At 50.0% G+C, this 16,355-nt stretch overlaps 1 protein-coding gene across 1 annotated transcript; it reads left to right on the top strand.

Annotated features, from left to right (window-relative positions):
• Positions 1-8,803: 8,803 nt before the first annotated feature.
• Positions 8,804-13,277, top strand: LOC121342997 (ubiquitin-conjugating enzyme E2 variant 1). Its single transcript, XM_041417774.1, has 3 exons — positions 8,804-9,037; positions 11,059-11,184; positions 11,477-13,277. Exons 1-3 carry the CDS (start codon positions 8,804-8,806, stop codon positions 11,621-11,623), a joined length of 507 nt encoding a protein of 168 aa, XP_041273708.1. The 3' UTR covers positions 11,624-13,277.
• Positions 13,278-16,355: the final 3,078 nt, after the last annotated feature.

Here is a 16,355-nt window from a genome sequence, read left to right as displayed (position 1 = left end):
CCTTTCCTTTCCTTTCCTTTCCTTTCCTTTCCTTTCCTTTCCTTCCTTTTCTTTCCTTTCCTTCCTGCTTTGTCCTTTCCTTTCCTTTCCTTTCCTTCCCTACTTTGGCCTTGCCTTTCCTTTCGTTTCCTTTCCTTTCCTTTCCAGGCCATTCCATTCCATTCCATTCCATTCCATTCCATTCCATTCCATTCCATTCCATTCCATTCCTCCCCTCCTGCTGTTTTGTCCTTATTCTGGCTGTTTCCACAGCCTGTTTTGGGGCTCGTTTTCTGAGCGCGTGTTGTAAAGCCAAGTGAAGCAGAACTCGTTTCCTTCCCATTTCTTTTAACTTTTTTTTCGCATTACGCCGGAAGGGAGCGGGCTGGGGGAAGCTGGGCCGGGGTGTAAGCGGTGCCACACGCCCGCCACGGCGCCGGTGTCCCGGGGCCGGTGGCCGGGGCTGCACCGAGCGGCGACAGCGCCCGCCCGCGCCGCGGAGCTGCGGGTGCGCCGCGCGTGCACCACAGAGCTCCGCGCGCGGCCCGCCCCGCCCCCCGGGCCCTGCGGGACTCGCGCGCGGAGCCGGGCCGGGCGGGCCGCAGCCCCGGCGGGGCCGGGCCCTGCCGCCCTCAGCTCTTCTGCCGCCCTGCTGCGCTCCTGGCCGCTTCCGTGGCCGGGGCTGACCCCGGTGCTCTCGTGTCGGTAGTGCCCGGGCTGTGGCCGCAGTTAGGTGGCCGAAGTCGGGCTCTGTGCACGGCTTGTGGCTGGTAGCGCTCTGTGCCTGTGTGCTCCCAGCAGGCAGCGAATTGTCTGCTCCCTTCAAACCCGGCGCGCGCCAGCTTGAAGCACTTACACACACTCTCCCTTTGCGTTTATCATCACATGTTAAACAGAAATGCTGCAGCTAGATTTGCAGTGAGGCTTTTTTCTGTTGACATCCGCTAATAATCTTCAACAGATCGAGGAAATCAGGGTCACTTGTGCTGAGGCAGTTTCATTTTCCTGTTTTCCCAGCCCGTGGAGGGTTTCACATGTGCCTCTGTAGTGCTTGTTTCCCAACTGCACCCTCCAAAGTGTGGCTGTGCTCACCAGAACGTGGCTGGTGGGGATATAATTAGAAGTATTTTGGAGTTCTTTTGGTACAGGTGGCTCTCTGTCAATGACCACTCAGATTTTAAGGATAACCATCACAATGCACATAATTCATATTAATTAATAAAAACTCGATTAAGTGCAGTGGTTGCTGTCCTGAGAATTGTGTTACAGCTCTTTGAACGTGTGAGGTGTTGAGTAAAGACACAGGAGCTGGAGCTTGGAGGAAAGGACCCTTCTTCCCCTGTTAGGTCACGTTCTCCTGCCTGCTCTGCCTTCTCAGTGATCCTTTCAAGCTGCTGACTTTGCATTTTGTCTTTGGCTGGAGGAAGGAGGCAAAGGCTTTCCTTTTCGAGCCGGGGCAGCTCCGTGAGAGAACGGTGGAGGGGCACACGGGGCAGGGCTGGGCTGCAGGGACAGCCTCGGGCACAGGCTGTTGTTCCCCGGCACCCGCTGGCCGCGTTGTGTCTGGCGCATTGTTCCCCGTGTCCCCTGGGTTGGTGACAGCTGTCTCGTGTCCCCAGCGCTGGGAGCAGGGCCCCGGCGTGCAGTGTGGCCGCAGAGGCGTGCTGCAGGAGTGCTGCATGTCTGCAGTGAGCCCGGAACTCGGGCTGGGCAGCTCCGTGGGATTGCAGCTCATGGGCTGCCCTCGGAGCGCCCTGCAGCGCTGGGGAAGGACACAGCTCCCTGTGCTGGTGGCAGGGGCAGTGCCCGGGTGCTGGCAGTGCCACTGCAGGCTCTGTGGCCCCTGTGCCCTGCAGGGAAGGCAGGGGACAGCTCTCTGTCCATGCTGACCCCTCGCTGGGGGCTGGGAATGTGCCTCAGTACTGCCTTCACTCATCTGGGGAGCACAGTTTGCTGAAACTTGATTTGTGGAGTCTTAATGTGTTCCTGTTTGTAAAGCACTGGAGTGTATGTGATACCTTGAGGTCATGGTGGTTTAGCAACAGAGCCTAAACACTTATTGAAGATGGAAAATGCTCATCTGTCTTCAAAAGCAGCTACTGACCCAGAGGAAGAAGTGGTAACAAATGTCCCTGTAAACTAAAAAAGTCATAGGGCTGGTCCTGGCAATTAGACAGGCAGACAGATTAGATATTTGTGTCTATTAAGCAGGTAGAAATTCTCAACAAGGGGACAAACCCACCCCTTGGCCTGGAAGGAGTGTTAGGATGTGGGGCTCTGAGAGAGGGGATCCTGTTTTGCTGATGATGTGGCCTTCCCACACAGCCCATTACTGTATGAATAAAAAGAAAGGGTTGGGTTTAATAAGGCTGTTCATAGGAGACTCCACTCTGTGTGTCCATCCTGCAGACTGAGGTGTCCTGCAGGAATGCTCAGCTGCCAGAGGTGATCCAGCAGGAATCCAGGGCTTCCTCAGGCTCCTGCCCTGCCTGGGCTGCAGTTACACGACAGGCCTTGCACATACTGCTGTCCTGCAGATTTGGGGTTTATAATGAGTCAAACCCAGCTGCGGGATGGTGTTCCTGGAACTTGCACCCTGGGAAAGGTTTAATGACCTCACTTAACCCACTTTCTCTCACAGTTCAGTGTAGTGTGTCTGTTGCAGGGCTGGGAGGCACTGTGTTTACCAACAGCCTGGAGGTGCTGAGTAGTGAAATGGTTTGCTCAGATCTAAGCTTTTCCAAGTCTGAGGAAGGTGGAGAACTGCAGAAAAACCAGTCCTTGGCTGTATGGCTGTGACAGTGCTGTTACATGTGGCTTAATGCTCCTAACAGAGGAGAGCACACGTTGGGTTAGTGCAGTGTATTAAAAGTGTCTGTTTCTAACCCTGAAATAACCCTGTAAACTCCAGGGCATGCTTGTGAGAAGCACAGGGAGGGCAGTGGGAGTGTTGTACAGTACAGGTACACCTGGCTCCCTGGAGTGACAGCAGTCATCCTCATCTCAAAGGAAGCACTGCCAGACCAGGGGCTCTGGGACTGTAGGTGAAAGACTCGAGGGTAGGGGAAAAGTAACTGAAGAGAAAACACAAGACAAATTCTGTGTTCTTCAATAAGATGGGCTGTGAGAGCACGTGAAACAGTGCCAGAGGAGCTGATTGCAGAGCTTTGTGTACTGTAACAGAAGGATGTGGTTGATTGAATAGAAAGGCAAATAGTTCAACACTCCTACAAGATGATACTGAATCGAATATTTTCATCTTCAATGGTATAAATGATATGTTTGAAAAGCAGCATTCTGACTGAGAGCAGTACTAATGAGTGTAGTAAATATGTGAGGTGAGGATCCTGGCAGGTGTAACACTGACAGATTTGGTGAGAGTGGGAAAGTTGGGTTTGTCAGATTGTGAGGGTGCTGTTCAACCCCTGCAAGTGGAGCTGCAGTTACTGATGGTTTGTGCCCTGTCCCCCTGGGTGTGAGCTGGGCCTGTGCCTGTGCCTGTGCCTGGGGCTGTGTGACCCTGCCTGTGCCTGTGGCTGTGTGACCCTGCCTGTGCCTGTACCTGGGGGCCTCAGACTGATGTTTTAGTGACCTCTTTCCAAGAAACCTGCCTAAATGAGTGAAAGGTAGAGCCAGTGCTGAAGCTTGCACAGAACAGAAAACACTTCAGCTTGTTGAAGTGCACAGGAAGTTATTTTTGTGTCTGCAAAATATCTCAGTACCTGCCTGCATCATCAGAGTGGAAATTGTGACTGCAGAGACGATGCAAGAAATCCAGAGTTCCTGTCTCCTGAAAGCTTTTGTGACAATTGCTGAAAGCCTTTTATTTGGTTTTAAGCATTCCATCACTTCAGAAACTTTATATACCATTGTGACAAGGAATGGCTTGTGTATTTTTGACAGTCTCAGTGCTGCAGGGATAGGCTGTCCAATTCATTATCTGCAGTCAATGCAAAGGCACGACACACAGACTGGAAAGGATGTAATTAAGGCTGAATATCAGATACCCAGAAACAAGCAACAGAAAGCACTTTAATGTATTGAGCAACAGAGGGGTTTAAAGCTGTTGGATTTCAGCTCACTTGAGTTACAGTAAATCAGGAACTAGTACAGAAAGCAGAGTTTAAATTGTCCAGAAGGGCCAGTTTAAGTTGCTTGTTACAGTGAAGATGTGGAAAAAACTTCAGTAAAAGATAGTTCCTCTCCTTGGAGCCCCATTTTCTGGGTGCTTTGCTGGGGTGTGCTGTGCCCTGTGCCTGTGCTTTAGTGCTGAAGAGAAATTGGGTCTCACTTTAGAAAGGAGAGAGGAACAGGTTGTTGGAGTTTTTGAGGTGTGTTTTTCGTTCTACTGCCACTGATCAGGACTGGAGGGGAGGATCTCCCCCCAAAGGCACGTGGCCTGCCTGGTTTCACAGTGCTGTTCTCAGCTTCACAAGGTGTCTGGATGTGGAATTGCTTTGGCTGTGTAACTGAGGAAAATGGAGATGAAAAGTGTAGTCTGTGAGTAAGATGAGAAAAATCTCAGCCTGATAAGATCACTCTTAAAGTTGTTGCAAGACACATTCAGTTGTGTATCTGCATCTTTAGTAGTGCTGCATGAAAAGGTAAATCTGAGAGTGCTTTAAGATCTTTAAAAGTCCAGGCTGGCAGGTAACTGTCATTCAGGATAATTCTGTTCTTCCTTTAGTGAGATTCTGCCCAGGCCAGACTCCTTTTGTCCCCACTTCAGCGTGGCTGTGCCTTGCGACTCAGGTGTGCAAACAGCTGGGTTGTGAGGTGCCAGGGAGGCTTCTGACAAGGAGAACAGAAGTGAATTGGGGTGAAGGCTGAAGAGGATGTCACAAGGTCACACAGCTTCGGAACTGCAGCTCTGAGCTCCATGAGCACAGTTCAGTTCTCCTCTCTGGTTGCCATAAAATTATTTCCTTAACGTTTTGTGGCTGGTGAGCTCGTGGGTGGGGTTGAGGCTTCTCAAATAAATACCCATTGCTGAAAGGTGTTCTTTGAGAAGGGCTGTTCAGACCTGTCACTGGAGAGCTCGCCTAGCCAATACAGTTAAGATTTAGCTTTCACTGGTTTGCTGTTGTGATTAGTAGTGATATTTCCTTTTGCTCTGAAACAGGTTTTCAGTTTCATTTCTGGGAGTATTTCTGTGAGGTTAGGCAAGCTGCAAGGGAAGCAGTTACTGAGATATTACTATATTTATGTTTCAAATGAAGCTGCTATTTGAGAGTCATCTTGAACTATAGTGAAGGCTAAATTAAAATGCATAACTGAAAGTACTTTAGACAAGCTGATTACTTTTTAATTGCCTCTCACTTTATTTAGGCTTTCTTGTGTTAAATGAAGGGTTCTTAGAAAAACAGGTTGGTTACTGCCAGGGAAGTCTCCATTGCTACACTGAGAGGGTTTTGCAGGTTATTTATTGGGGGGTGGGAGGAGGAAACCCCAGAGACTCCTGGTGCTGTCAGGGGGCACAGGACATCTGCTGACTCTGCAGCTGCCATGCTCCAGCGTGGACATTATTTGGCAAATTCTGTGTGTGCCTTGGACAGATCTGGCCACTTTCTAGGAATCTTGGTGGACAGCAAACACAGTGGTGATGTGTTTGTGTGTGATCACAAGTGACAAAGTTCACGTGAGGTTTGGGTCCCAGCAGGATGTGGCAGCAGACCATGAGTGCTCCAGGCCCCTGCAAATGAGGAGAGATGGGGTTGCCTTAATGGCCTGGTGCATCTTTCCAGACTGACCAGAAGGATGAATCTGGTCTTTATTCTGCCTTGCTTAAGGGAAGTTTATTTATATAAAGCATTTATGGTCGTGTTGGCATAATATTTTATATGAATATATGTGATTATCTTTCTACTGAATGAATTTCCTGAGAATGTGTCAGGGAGGGAGCTGAATTGGCACCTTCTGTGGTCATGTCACACCCTGAGCTGTAGAACAGGGGTAACACATGTAAGAAAGCAGCAGTGCTGTGTGACAGGGTCATGTCTTGTGAAATTACCAGTTATCTGCCATGATCATTTCCTTTTCCTTGAAGTGCATAAAGCTCAAATCTGTGTCCTTCCCTTTGGGCACCCCCTTGCCACGATGGCCCTGCAGAGCTCCCAGGGAGCAGTTCCTGAGGCATGAACACTCATTGCTGCGAGATTTCCGTGCGGCAGGAATCGCTGCGGTGTGACTCGCCAGCTCTCTGGAGACCTCACACTTGCCAGAGAACTCTGAAATCCTGTGTGACTCTTTTATGGCTCTGATTCATGCTGGATTCATGCTGAATCAGAGCAGCTGTATCTGGGGAGAGCTCAGCAATTAAGTTGCCTTCTCTTCCCGTAAGGTTGTAAAGCCAAGCCCAGCTCTGGGTAGCAAATGTCAGAACTAAGGCTGCCTTTCAGTCTTGGTTGTGGCTGCTCAAATATGTACGTGGTGATGTCATTTTTAATTACACGCTCACTTAAAAGATTCCTGCCTGGCTCAGTGAGCAGGGTGTGATGCTCAGAGGGATCACTCAGACTTGGTGCTCAGAGGAAGGGCGGACAGGCAATATTTTTTGTTTTCTTCTTTGCTCTGTGGCCTGTGTCTGCCCCAAAGCTGATTCCTCCTGGGTTATTTAGCTTGGTGCCAGTAAATACCTGTAAATTGTCTTTGCACCACTGATAACTATGAAGTGATGTTATTAAGGAGTGAGGCACAGACTGAGGTGATACTTGTTAAGTATTGTGACGTTGTGGTGTGGAAGTGGCATTTTTGGCATTCATGTGACTCATTCCAGGCAGGTCTTCCCCTGGCTCCAGCTGATGGCTGCTTGGGCTGGGGTTCTAACAACAACCTCAGGGTTTCCTCTGTGGCATCCCCTGCCTGGGCCCCCTCCAGAAGGACCTTCTGTTTGCCCTTCTGCCCTGGCCCTTTTTCCCCAGAGCACCAGCAGGCAGGGCTGGGCCCAGACACAGTTCAGCTGTGAGTCATTCCCCATCTGCAGCTCTCCCGTGCATCCACTGCAGCAAAAATGGGGAAATAGGTGAGGAGTGTGCAAGCAGAGCTTGCACCTCGTCCTTCAGCTCGTGCTCAGTGTCTTGTGTCCCCCAGCTCTCTTATCCCAGGTGTGGGGCCGGGCTGCTCTGCCTCCCCAAACCACAGCACGGACAGCGCTGGGAACAGGACTGCAAACGGGTGGCTCGTCTCTATGGCTCACGTGTGCCTTGCAGACTCGAGCCCTCGTGTGTCTGAGGCACACAGGATACACCCTGCATAACTTAAAAGATTTTGTGGGAGAGCAAATGCTGGAGTTTGTCGTGCAGGGGACGTGACAGCGGTGCCCAGGAGGTCCTGTTGCCACCCAGGGTCTGGGGCTCGGGCAGTCTCGTGGCAGTGGCTTTACTAGCCCCAAGTGACTCATTTCCTTTCACAGCCAAAGAGCCGTGTTGCTCAGCAGCCATGGAAACAGCAGGGAGGGGATTTGGCAGGGAGCTGTGCCCCAGCAGCCCCCGGACAGGAGGTCTGCTTCTGCCAGTACAGGTCTGGTGTCTGGCACTGCTCTGCTGGGGGAGCTCCTGTGCTGCTGCTGCAGCTGTGACTGAGCCCTGCTGCCCAGCATGTTCTTGGATATATCACACTAGATGTGTACCCACTTTCTTTAGTCATTTGCTGGTTTGGTTTCATTGATGCATGCTTTGTAGTGAATGAAATTTGGACGCCTCTGATTATGCAGCAAAATCATCTCTGCCATTAAGTTTCCTTAGGTCATTAATGTATTTAAAGGGAAGTTTAAAACTGCCAGATGCTCTGTATTTTGCCCATGGCCAAGGAGTGCTCCATGGGCTGCAGATGGATCTCTGGTTCCTCAGGGCTTCCCCAGGGCCATCTCTGCCCATCCTTCCCTGACCTGGTGTTGTCTGTTCCTCGGCACAGTCTCACTCCTCTCTCCAGCTGCTCCTGTGCAGTAACTTTGTCCCTTCCCAAACACTTCATCCCAGCAGTGCTGATGTCCTGGGCCTTGGCCAGCAGTGGATCCATCCAGGAGCTGCCCAGGATTGGCTCCAGCACGCAAGGGGGGAGCTTCCAGCAGCTTCTGACAGGAAGCAGCCCTGTAGCCCCCCACCACCAAAAACTGGCACACAGACCCCAGGCTGAGGAGCAGCAGTGGGCTCGAGGGCAGCTCAGCTCTGGGGTGCAGACCCCTTGGAGAGCAGTGAAACCCATGTGGCCTGAGTTCAGGGTCCTCCTTCACCACGGGCTGTGTGTGTGACCTTGGCTGTGTCACCGGAGCTCTCTGTGCCATTGTTTTCTGTTAATGCCATGGGGAGAAGGAAATCTCCCTGTTTTGTGTCTGTTTTGAGGAGAAATGTGCCAGCAATTACAAAGTGCTGAAATTCCTTGGTGGTGGAGGTCACAAGTACAAAGGATGCTATTGCTGCTGACAAAGCCCACTTCAATTAACTTCAGATTAACCTACTAATGTTATGAAAGAGTTTTATTTGCTTTCAAAGGTATTTTTAAAGCTCTGAGTGAGTCAGCTGCTGTCAAGCGTCTCATGGTGTCATTGTGTAGAAACTTCTAAATTTTTACACTATAAATCACATAGACAAGTGCTAATTAAAACTCCATAATACTGTGTCTACCTTTGAGGGAACAGAGATTTCCTTTCATTTTACTGCGTGCCATAACATGTGGCCTGTCAGCCTTCTGGAATGTTTATTTGGGGATACCTTGATTCTGCTTGTAAAACCCAAGCTAAATATGGGAATGGCTTTTTTGTAACGTTGAAATATTGTCATTCAAAAAGTGGTATTTTCATGGTTTTGCCCAAAATGTGATCTGTAAAATGACCAAAACTATCAGGGAAATGACTCTAGCTTTTTCTTCTTTACAAGATTTCTCAACGGAATATATTCTTCTGATTGTTTCAGGAGTAAAAGTTCCTCGTAATTTTCGTCTTTTGGAAGAACTTGAAGAAGGTCAGAAGGGAGTAGGGGATGGAACAGTTAGCTGGGGCCTTGAAGATGATGAAGATATGACACTTACGAGATGGACAGGAATGATTATTGGGCCTCCAAGAGTAAGTATCCACTTAAATACTAAAATAGTACTGTCACATTTTTCCCCATCTCCTAACCTCACCACTGAAGTCAAAAATAAACAAAAGGCAAATGAGCAAAAAAAAACCACTTTAAGAAATGATTTATGTTGAAGTTCTTTGTAGTAATGGGTTTCATGTGTCTTTATGGCTTTTTGCTTATAATTTGAAACATTTTGGTGCCTTTCTCTGGTTAGTTCTGTTACTTGTCTGCTTTATATTTGCAGATTCAGTAAGACATAAATTTTGAGATCCCAGAATTCTAACGTCCTGTACCCTTGAATCCAGCAAGGTTCAGAATGCCTCAGCTGGTGAGGTTCCAAATGGAGCTGCTCAGGTGCCAGGGGATGCTCTGTGCTGGTTTTTCTGCTGTTCCTGTTCAGTTTATGGGGTGCTGTTTATTGCAGCAGTACTGATGAGCTCTTGTACAATTTCAGCTGACTGAGGAAACTCAAATTTTAGTGTTCTCAGTCTCTTCTCTGAACGTCCTCTCCCAAAGCAGCATCTAATAATGCAGCTGGTTTTTGTGGGAGTATTGTTGTGCTCTCTTTTCCCCCCCAGCCCTACTAAACTGTGGGTTTACACTCTAGTAGTGATCTTGGGGACTTAATTGTGTGTTGAATGTGTGCATGTGTTCTAAAACCAGAACTTGTCTGTTGTCTCCAGTTTCACTGTTCTGTTTCCTTAATATCCTTTGATGGAGTGCAGGTAGCCAATTCTCCTCCCTGCACTAGCAGATGTCTTTACATCTGGCCTCAGGATCATTTCTCAGTAATTCCAGGGGTCATTACATGAAAATCTTTACAGACCTTTAATCATGTTCCTGCTCTGTTCCCATTCTGTCAGTTCCCTCACACACAGTGAGGCTGTACAAGAGGGTGTGTTAAGAAGGCATTATACATGCAGTGTTTTCTGTCTCACCCAGAAGTGTTGTTTACTTTTGTCTGCCTTTGCTAATCTCTCCCCAGTCACGAGCATTTCATTTGTTTATGATGTGCCCAAATTGTTTTCTAGAACAGCATTTGATTTTAGAACATTAGGAGAGTGCTAATGAGCCTGCATTAAGGCTGTGAAGAAAGCTCACTGTGTGCCTAGGGTTTATGGAAAATTTAAACAACCTTGAAATCTAATTTAGAGAATTAAATAGGAATTGAAATGTGCAAACAGGAGCGTGCAGCCTTGCCAGCAGTGATGGAAGTTTGCAGTTGTTGTCGTGCTGCAAACCAAGGCTGCAGGACCATCACAGCAGAGGAGTCAGCTCTGCCTCTCCTGTTTTTCTGACACACTTAGGAGTATAGATCTTCTTGCCAAATATGTTGTGACTTCTTTTGAGCTTCCTGCTTGAAGGGAGCAGATTGTATTGGGAGAGATCCCGGGGACTTGCAGCCAGTCCTGTTTGCTGTCCTCCTTCTAACACTGCTCAGATTCAGTAATTCCCATTTTGGTTCTTAGTAGGATGTGGAAATACTGGCTGGGGACAAAAGCTGAGTCCTGTTTCCCCCCGGGTGGAAAGCAGTCAGGCTCTCAGCAGGTGGGAGGATGTTGTGCTGGATTCCAGTGGGAAAAAGGAAAAAAGGAAAAGCTGTGCAGAGCTGGAGCTGCTGTGTGCTGCTGCCCCGAGTTGGCTGGTGTGGCATTGCCAGGCTGTGAGTGGTGTCCCACAGCCTGGAGTCACCTTGTGGGCACTGTTCAAAGACAGTGGCACTGTCAGAGCTTCAGCTGACCTGCAGGTGCTCTGTGCTGGCTGTGCACAGCTCCCTGTGTGGGGGGTGTTCCACAGAGCCCTGCTCCCTGCACCAAGGCCAGCAGAATTATTACCCTGGGTGGGGGAGCATTTGGTACTCTGAATATTATAAATGAACTCAAAACAGGGAGCCAGCACAGTATCTACGTGGCTGCCCACACTTTTGGTACTTCCCATGTTCCTAAAGTTAGCCCCTGCTTTAACCAAATGCTTATTGAGCTGCCTGATGTAATTGTTTCCTCCTTTCTTTTCCCCTCAGACAATTTATGAAAACAGAATATACAGCCTTAAAATAGAATGTGGGCCTAAGTATCCAGAAGCACCTCCATTTGTAAGATTTGTAACAAAAATTAATATGAATGGAGTAAATAGTTCTAATGGAGTGGTAAGTTTTTTGCTTTTTTTCATTTTAATGTTGGGGTTTTTTTGTGCAGCTCCAATGCTTTGTTTATACTTGTGGCTTGCTTAGCTCCTCATTTTTTGTGGTGCCCTTTGTTGGAGAAGGAAAGGGGGTAGAAGGGAAGTGGACAAGTGGAGGTTTATTGTGCTTTTAGGAAAACACTTGCTTTTGATTTCTCCCACTCAGATTTCATGGGGGATCTTTAGCTGGGGGTGGGGGGAGTTTCATGTAACCAGTGCACCAATTCTGACTGGAATGGTTTTTTTGTCTGTTTTAGGTGGACCCCAGAGCCATATCAGTCCTAGCAAAATGGCAGAATTCTTATAGTATCAAAGTTGTTCTGCAAGAGCTTCGGCGTCTAATGATGTCTAAAGAAAATATGAAACTTCCTCAGCCACCTGAAGGACAATGTTACAGCAATTAATTAAAACAAAAACAAAACCAACATGCCCCCCCTTATTCAATTTAAGCTGTCTTCATTTTCCACAGTAGTAAATTTTCTAGATGCATCTTGTAGACCTCAAAATACTGGAAAGGAAGTTCCCATTCAAAGGAAGTTTTTCTTGAGATACTGTAAATGATACTAATTTTTTTTTTTTTTCATTTGAAATATAAGTTGTGCTATAACAAATAATCCTGTCGTGTAACCACTGTCCACATAGCTGAACTTCTGGTATCAGGAAAAGTCTATTTAAATTTATTACTGTCAAGACCAGTGTGGCACATCCAACCTAACTGTGAAAGGATCCATCCCACAATCACCTTGCTGTGTGTCTGGCCTGGGTTATTTTTTTCTTTCTCTGTCTTTTGCAATAGAGTCGAAGCTCAGGGCTATTTATTAGAGTAGACACAAAGGTTTTTGCTTCCAGTACTACACTGGGCTGTATGGACTACTACTGGGGATGTGTGCTAACCTCAGTCATCCCTCCCTTTGTGCTCGCTCTAGTAAAGGCTGAATGTGACTGTGGTCGTTTTTGGGTTTTTATTATTTTTTTAAAATGCCCTGATAATCTGGGGCAAGCTTTCCTTCTTTCCTTTGGCCAAGGCATAGATTGTATTTCTCTTCCTGGTCTCCCTCACCGCTGACGCGATCTTTGGGTGAGGGATTCAGGGTTCTTTTTATCTCTTCCCTCTTCCCCTCTTTTTAGTGGGGGGTGCTGCTTTCTTTTTGCCCCTCTTGGTGACTCTTCTCCCCCCTGGCCCAGGGGTGAGCATCGGGGCAATAACTTGACCTGTTCCCTCCTGCTTATCATTTTGGTTTTGCAACAAATTTAGTCTTCACCAGCCTGGGAAACGAGAGTATCCGTTCTGCTGGCAAGCGTGGGTTTCCCTTCCCTGCAGCACCGCTGCCACACCGCCAAGCTCTTAGATAGGCTTTGACGTGGGGAAAAGAGCAGTCATTTACCAGGATGGCCCAAACCTTCTGCTGCCAAACCCCACTGGGGGAGACTGTGCACAGAGAGATCCTGAGCGCGCGCCAGGTACCCTCAGATCGCTGTGTTTTGGCGCTTTGGATTGAGCCAAGGATGGCAATTAACAAAATGTTGCGCTTGCGTTTGCCCCTTCTAAAGATGTGACAACCACAGACAAATCAAATCCGGGTGGTAGGTTTTATTAGGGTTCTGTAAGTCTTGGAAATCTCTTCAGTGAAGATTTTGGGGAAGCGGTGGCACGGCAGATTAAGGACCTTGATTGGCTTTGCGTCCTGGCAAATCACTGCCTTTTCTGGTTTACTCTTCCGGACCACTAACTGCTGCAATGTGGATGCAAGCTTACAGGAAACCAACCTAGTGTGTCCTAAGTTTTATGAGAAATTCAGTGTTTGTGTAAAAAAAAAAAAAAAAAAAGAAAAAATGAGGAAAAAAAAGAAAAGAGTAAAAATAAACACATTTTAAAGCAGCAGCTGTCAAGTCAATGAACAATTGATGTTTCCATTAACTTCTGAGGAAAATATTAGTTGTAAGGATTTAACATCCTCTGTACTGAAAGTTTAACATAACAGTATTCCATAAGCAGCCTTTTTATTGTATCAGACCATTGCCTGATTTTAATATAATAAAAAGTGTGCATTAATATTAGAAGGCTTTAATTGTATTTATGTTTAGAATTTTGATCCCTTATGGAATTCTTGATTTGTTGGAAGTATCTTCCTACAGATCACGTTTAGCTGACAGAATGTAAACTGGTGGTGAAAGGCAATTGTCTCTGTCCAGCTGCTGCTGCTGTGCCAAGGAGCATCTGTAGTTTTGGTTTAAGCCCCAGACTTGGCCTTTGGGAGCATCAGGTGAGGTGCAGGGGTTCCTGGGTGCTGTCAGGGCCGTGGCTTTGCTGTGCTGGAGTCCCGAGGAAATGGAATCCCTCCACAGCTGCATGTTACACTGTCTGTCAAGGTCAAGCCGTATTTCACAACCTGAAATTTTCAGTGTTTTCCTCAGATAGTGAAGAGTATCTGCCTGCAACGTGCCCTGCAACAAGCTGAGCTTTCCTCCCAGTCTGGTAAAAACAAGGCTGTGGAATGCTGGCCTTTTCCCAGAGTGAAGTGTCTCGAGGTTGCTGGAAGGTCCTGGTGCGTTCACGCAGTGATGGGCTGAAACAAGGTTCTTCTGGGCTGGGAATGGAACTGGGAATGCCCTTGTGATGCTTTGTGAAACTTGCTGCTGGTTTCTGGGCTGGAATGAACGCTGCTGGCTGTGAAGACAGTGGGACTAATACTGTGTGTGTGTTTATTGAAAATAGCTTCGTGTCAGAGGTGGTAAATGGGCATTGGAACAACGTGTTAATTACAGTGGGCTGCTTGATTGTCTCTTTTTCACAGTGGCCATGCCCTCCTTGGGAGGTTGTGGTCGGTGCATGTTTGGGACCTCCCAGAACCTTCTTACTCCAAGTAATGATTTTAAAGCCGTGAAATCGTCTGGTTTGCTTTGCAAGCTGTGCAGGTGAGAGCGTCCCACCCTGGCTGGGAGCTGTGCTGGCAGGAGCCTCAGACAGAGCTGGACGCTGCTTTAAAGAGAAGGGTTCACTGTGCCTGTTCTCCCCAGGAGCTGCACTCTGGACACCTCAGAGCTCCGCTGCTGTTCCCACAAACCAAGTAAGGGCGGTGTGGAATAGAAACTGCCATGGGAGCTGCCTGCTGGCTCTGTCAGCGTGTGTCACCTGGGAGGGGAAGGGACCGTCCGCCCCCAGGCTGGTGCTTGTTGGTGCTGCAGGAATGAGCTGTGGAAACAAAGCTCGGGTGATCCCCGCCAGCCGGCAGCCTGTGTCCTGAACCACTGTGCAGAGAAAGCTGGGAAAAGATAATTAAAAAAAGGGATTGGCCAGGGAACAAATGTGCTCGGAGCAGGTGCTGCTGGAGGTGGCTGAGCAGCGCTCGGAGGAGGCGGCTCTGAGCCAGACCCACCTGCCCTGTGCCCGCTGTGCAAGGGTCCCTGTGCCTGCAGAGTGTCCCTGTGCCCACAGAGTGTCCCTGTGCCAGCCCTGTGCCCACTGTGCAGAGTGTCTGTGCCTGCAGAGTGTCCCTGAGCCTGCCCTGTGCCCACTGTGCAAGGGTCCCTGTGCCCACAGAGTGTCCCTGAGCCTGCCCTGTGCCCGCTGTGCAGTGTCCCTGTGCCAGCTGTGCAGTGTCCCTGAGCCTGCCCTGTGCCCGCTGTGCAAGGGTCCCCGTGCCCACAGAGTGTCCCTGTGCCAGCCCTGTGCCTGCTGTGCAAGGGTCCCTGTGCCCACAGAGTGTCCCTGTGCCCACAGAGCATCCCTGAGCCTGCCCTGTGCCCGCTGTGCAAGGGTCCCTGTGCCAGCCCTGTTCCTGCTGTGTAGAGGGTCTCTGTGCCCACAGAGTGTCCTGCAGAGTGTCTCTGTGCCCGCAGAGGGTCCCTTTGCCCGCAGTGTCCCTGTGCCCACAGAGTGTCCCGCAGAGTGTCTGTGCCCGCAGTGTCCCTGTGCCCGCAGGGGTCCCCGTGGCCCAGAGCCCCTGCAGCCCGTGCCGGCCGGGGCAGAGCGGCTCCGGCAGAGGGAGCCCGAGTCCGTGCCGAGGCAGCCGCCCGGGGTACGGGGTACGGGGTGCCCACAGAGTGTCCCTGTGCCAGCCCTGTGCCTGCTGTGCAAGGGTCCCTGTGCCCACAGAGTGTCCCTGTGCCCACAGAGCATCCCTGAGCCTGCCCTGTGCCCGCTGTGCAAGGGTCCCTGTGCCAGCCCTGTTCCTGCTGTGTAGAGGGTCTCTGTGCCCACAGAGTGTCCTGCAGAGTGTCTCTGTGCCCGCAGAGGGTCCCTTTGCCCGCAGTGTCCCTGTGCCCACAAAGTGTCCCGCAGAGTGTCCCTGTGCCCGCAGGGGTCCCCGTGGCCCAGAGCCCCTGCAGCCCGTGCCGGCCGGGGCAGAGCGGCTCCGGCAGAGGGAGCCCGAGTCCGTGCCGAGGCAGCCGCCCGGGGTACGGGGTACGGGATACCGGTTACCGGTTACGGGTTACGGGTGCGGCCTCGGCCGGGAGCCGCGTGTGTTCATCGGGGCCGTCTCCCCTGCGGACTGTGTGTGTGTGTGTGCGTGCGTGTGTGTGTCTGTGTATGTGTTTGTGTGCATGTTTGTGTGTGTGTGTCTGTGTGTGTGTGGGGCTGTGTGTGTGCGGGGCTGTGCCGCTGTACGGGCGTTCGCTCGCTGGGGGAGCGCCAGCACCTCAGCGAGAGGGAATTGTTAATAAAGACTAATGGCCGTTTGCTTCTTGGTGTGGTGGAATTAAGCTGCGTGCTCTCTGTGTAGGGAGTATGTGCTTAAATGTGCCCTTTCTGCTCTCTTACAACCCCGTGCAGTGCTTTCGGCTTGAAATTTCAGTTTCTCCCACTACCATTACAGTAACAATTCACAGCCAGGCTGTGTCTTCAGCCGCTCTGTGAGACACCAGTGGTGTGTGTGGCTCATCCCAGCGTGGGACCAGGGCACGGAGCAGGAGGGACAAGGACACGGAGCAGGACAGAGAGCAGGAGGGACCAGGACATGGAGCAGGGCCACGGAGCAGGAGGGACAGCAGGAGGGACAAGGACACGGAGCAGGGCACGGAGCAGGGCACAGAGCAGGAGGGACCAGGACACAGAGCAGGGCACGGAGCAGGGCACAGAGCAGGAGGGACCAGGACACAGAGCAGGGCACGGAGCAGGGCACGGAGCAGGAGGGC

This window comes from Onychostruthus taczanowskii, unplaced genomic scaffold, assembly GCF_017590055.1.
Source record: "Onychostruthus taczanowskii isolate IOZ18803 unplaced genomic scaffold, ASM1759005v1 scaffold57, whole genome shotgun sequence".
NCBI lineage: Eukaryota > Metazoa > Chordata > Aves > Passeriformes > Passeridae > Onychostruthus > Onychostruthus taczanowskii.
The sequence above is the reverse complement of the archived record's forward strand: the minus strand, read 5'-3'. Positions and strand labels throughout refer to the sequence as shown.

Coding starts and splice junctions, on each gene's coding strand:
- LOC121342997 (XM_041417774.1), top strand. CDS start 8,804: ATGACCAAAACTATCAGGGAAATGACTCTAGCTTTTTCTTCTTTACAA. Junction 9,038..11,058: donor TGATTATTGGGCCTCCAAGA/GTAAGTATCCAC, acceptor TTTTCCCCTCAG/ACAATTTATGAAAACAGAAT. Junction 11,185..11,476: donor TAAATAGTTCTAATGGAGTG/GTAAGTTTTTTG, acceptor TGTCTGTTTTAG/GTGGACCCCAGAGCCATATC.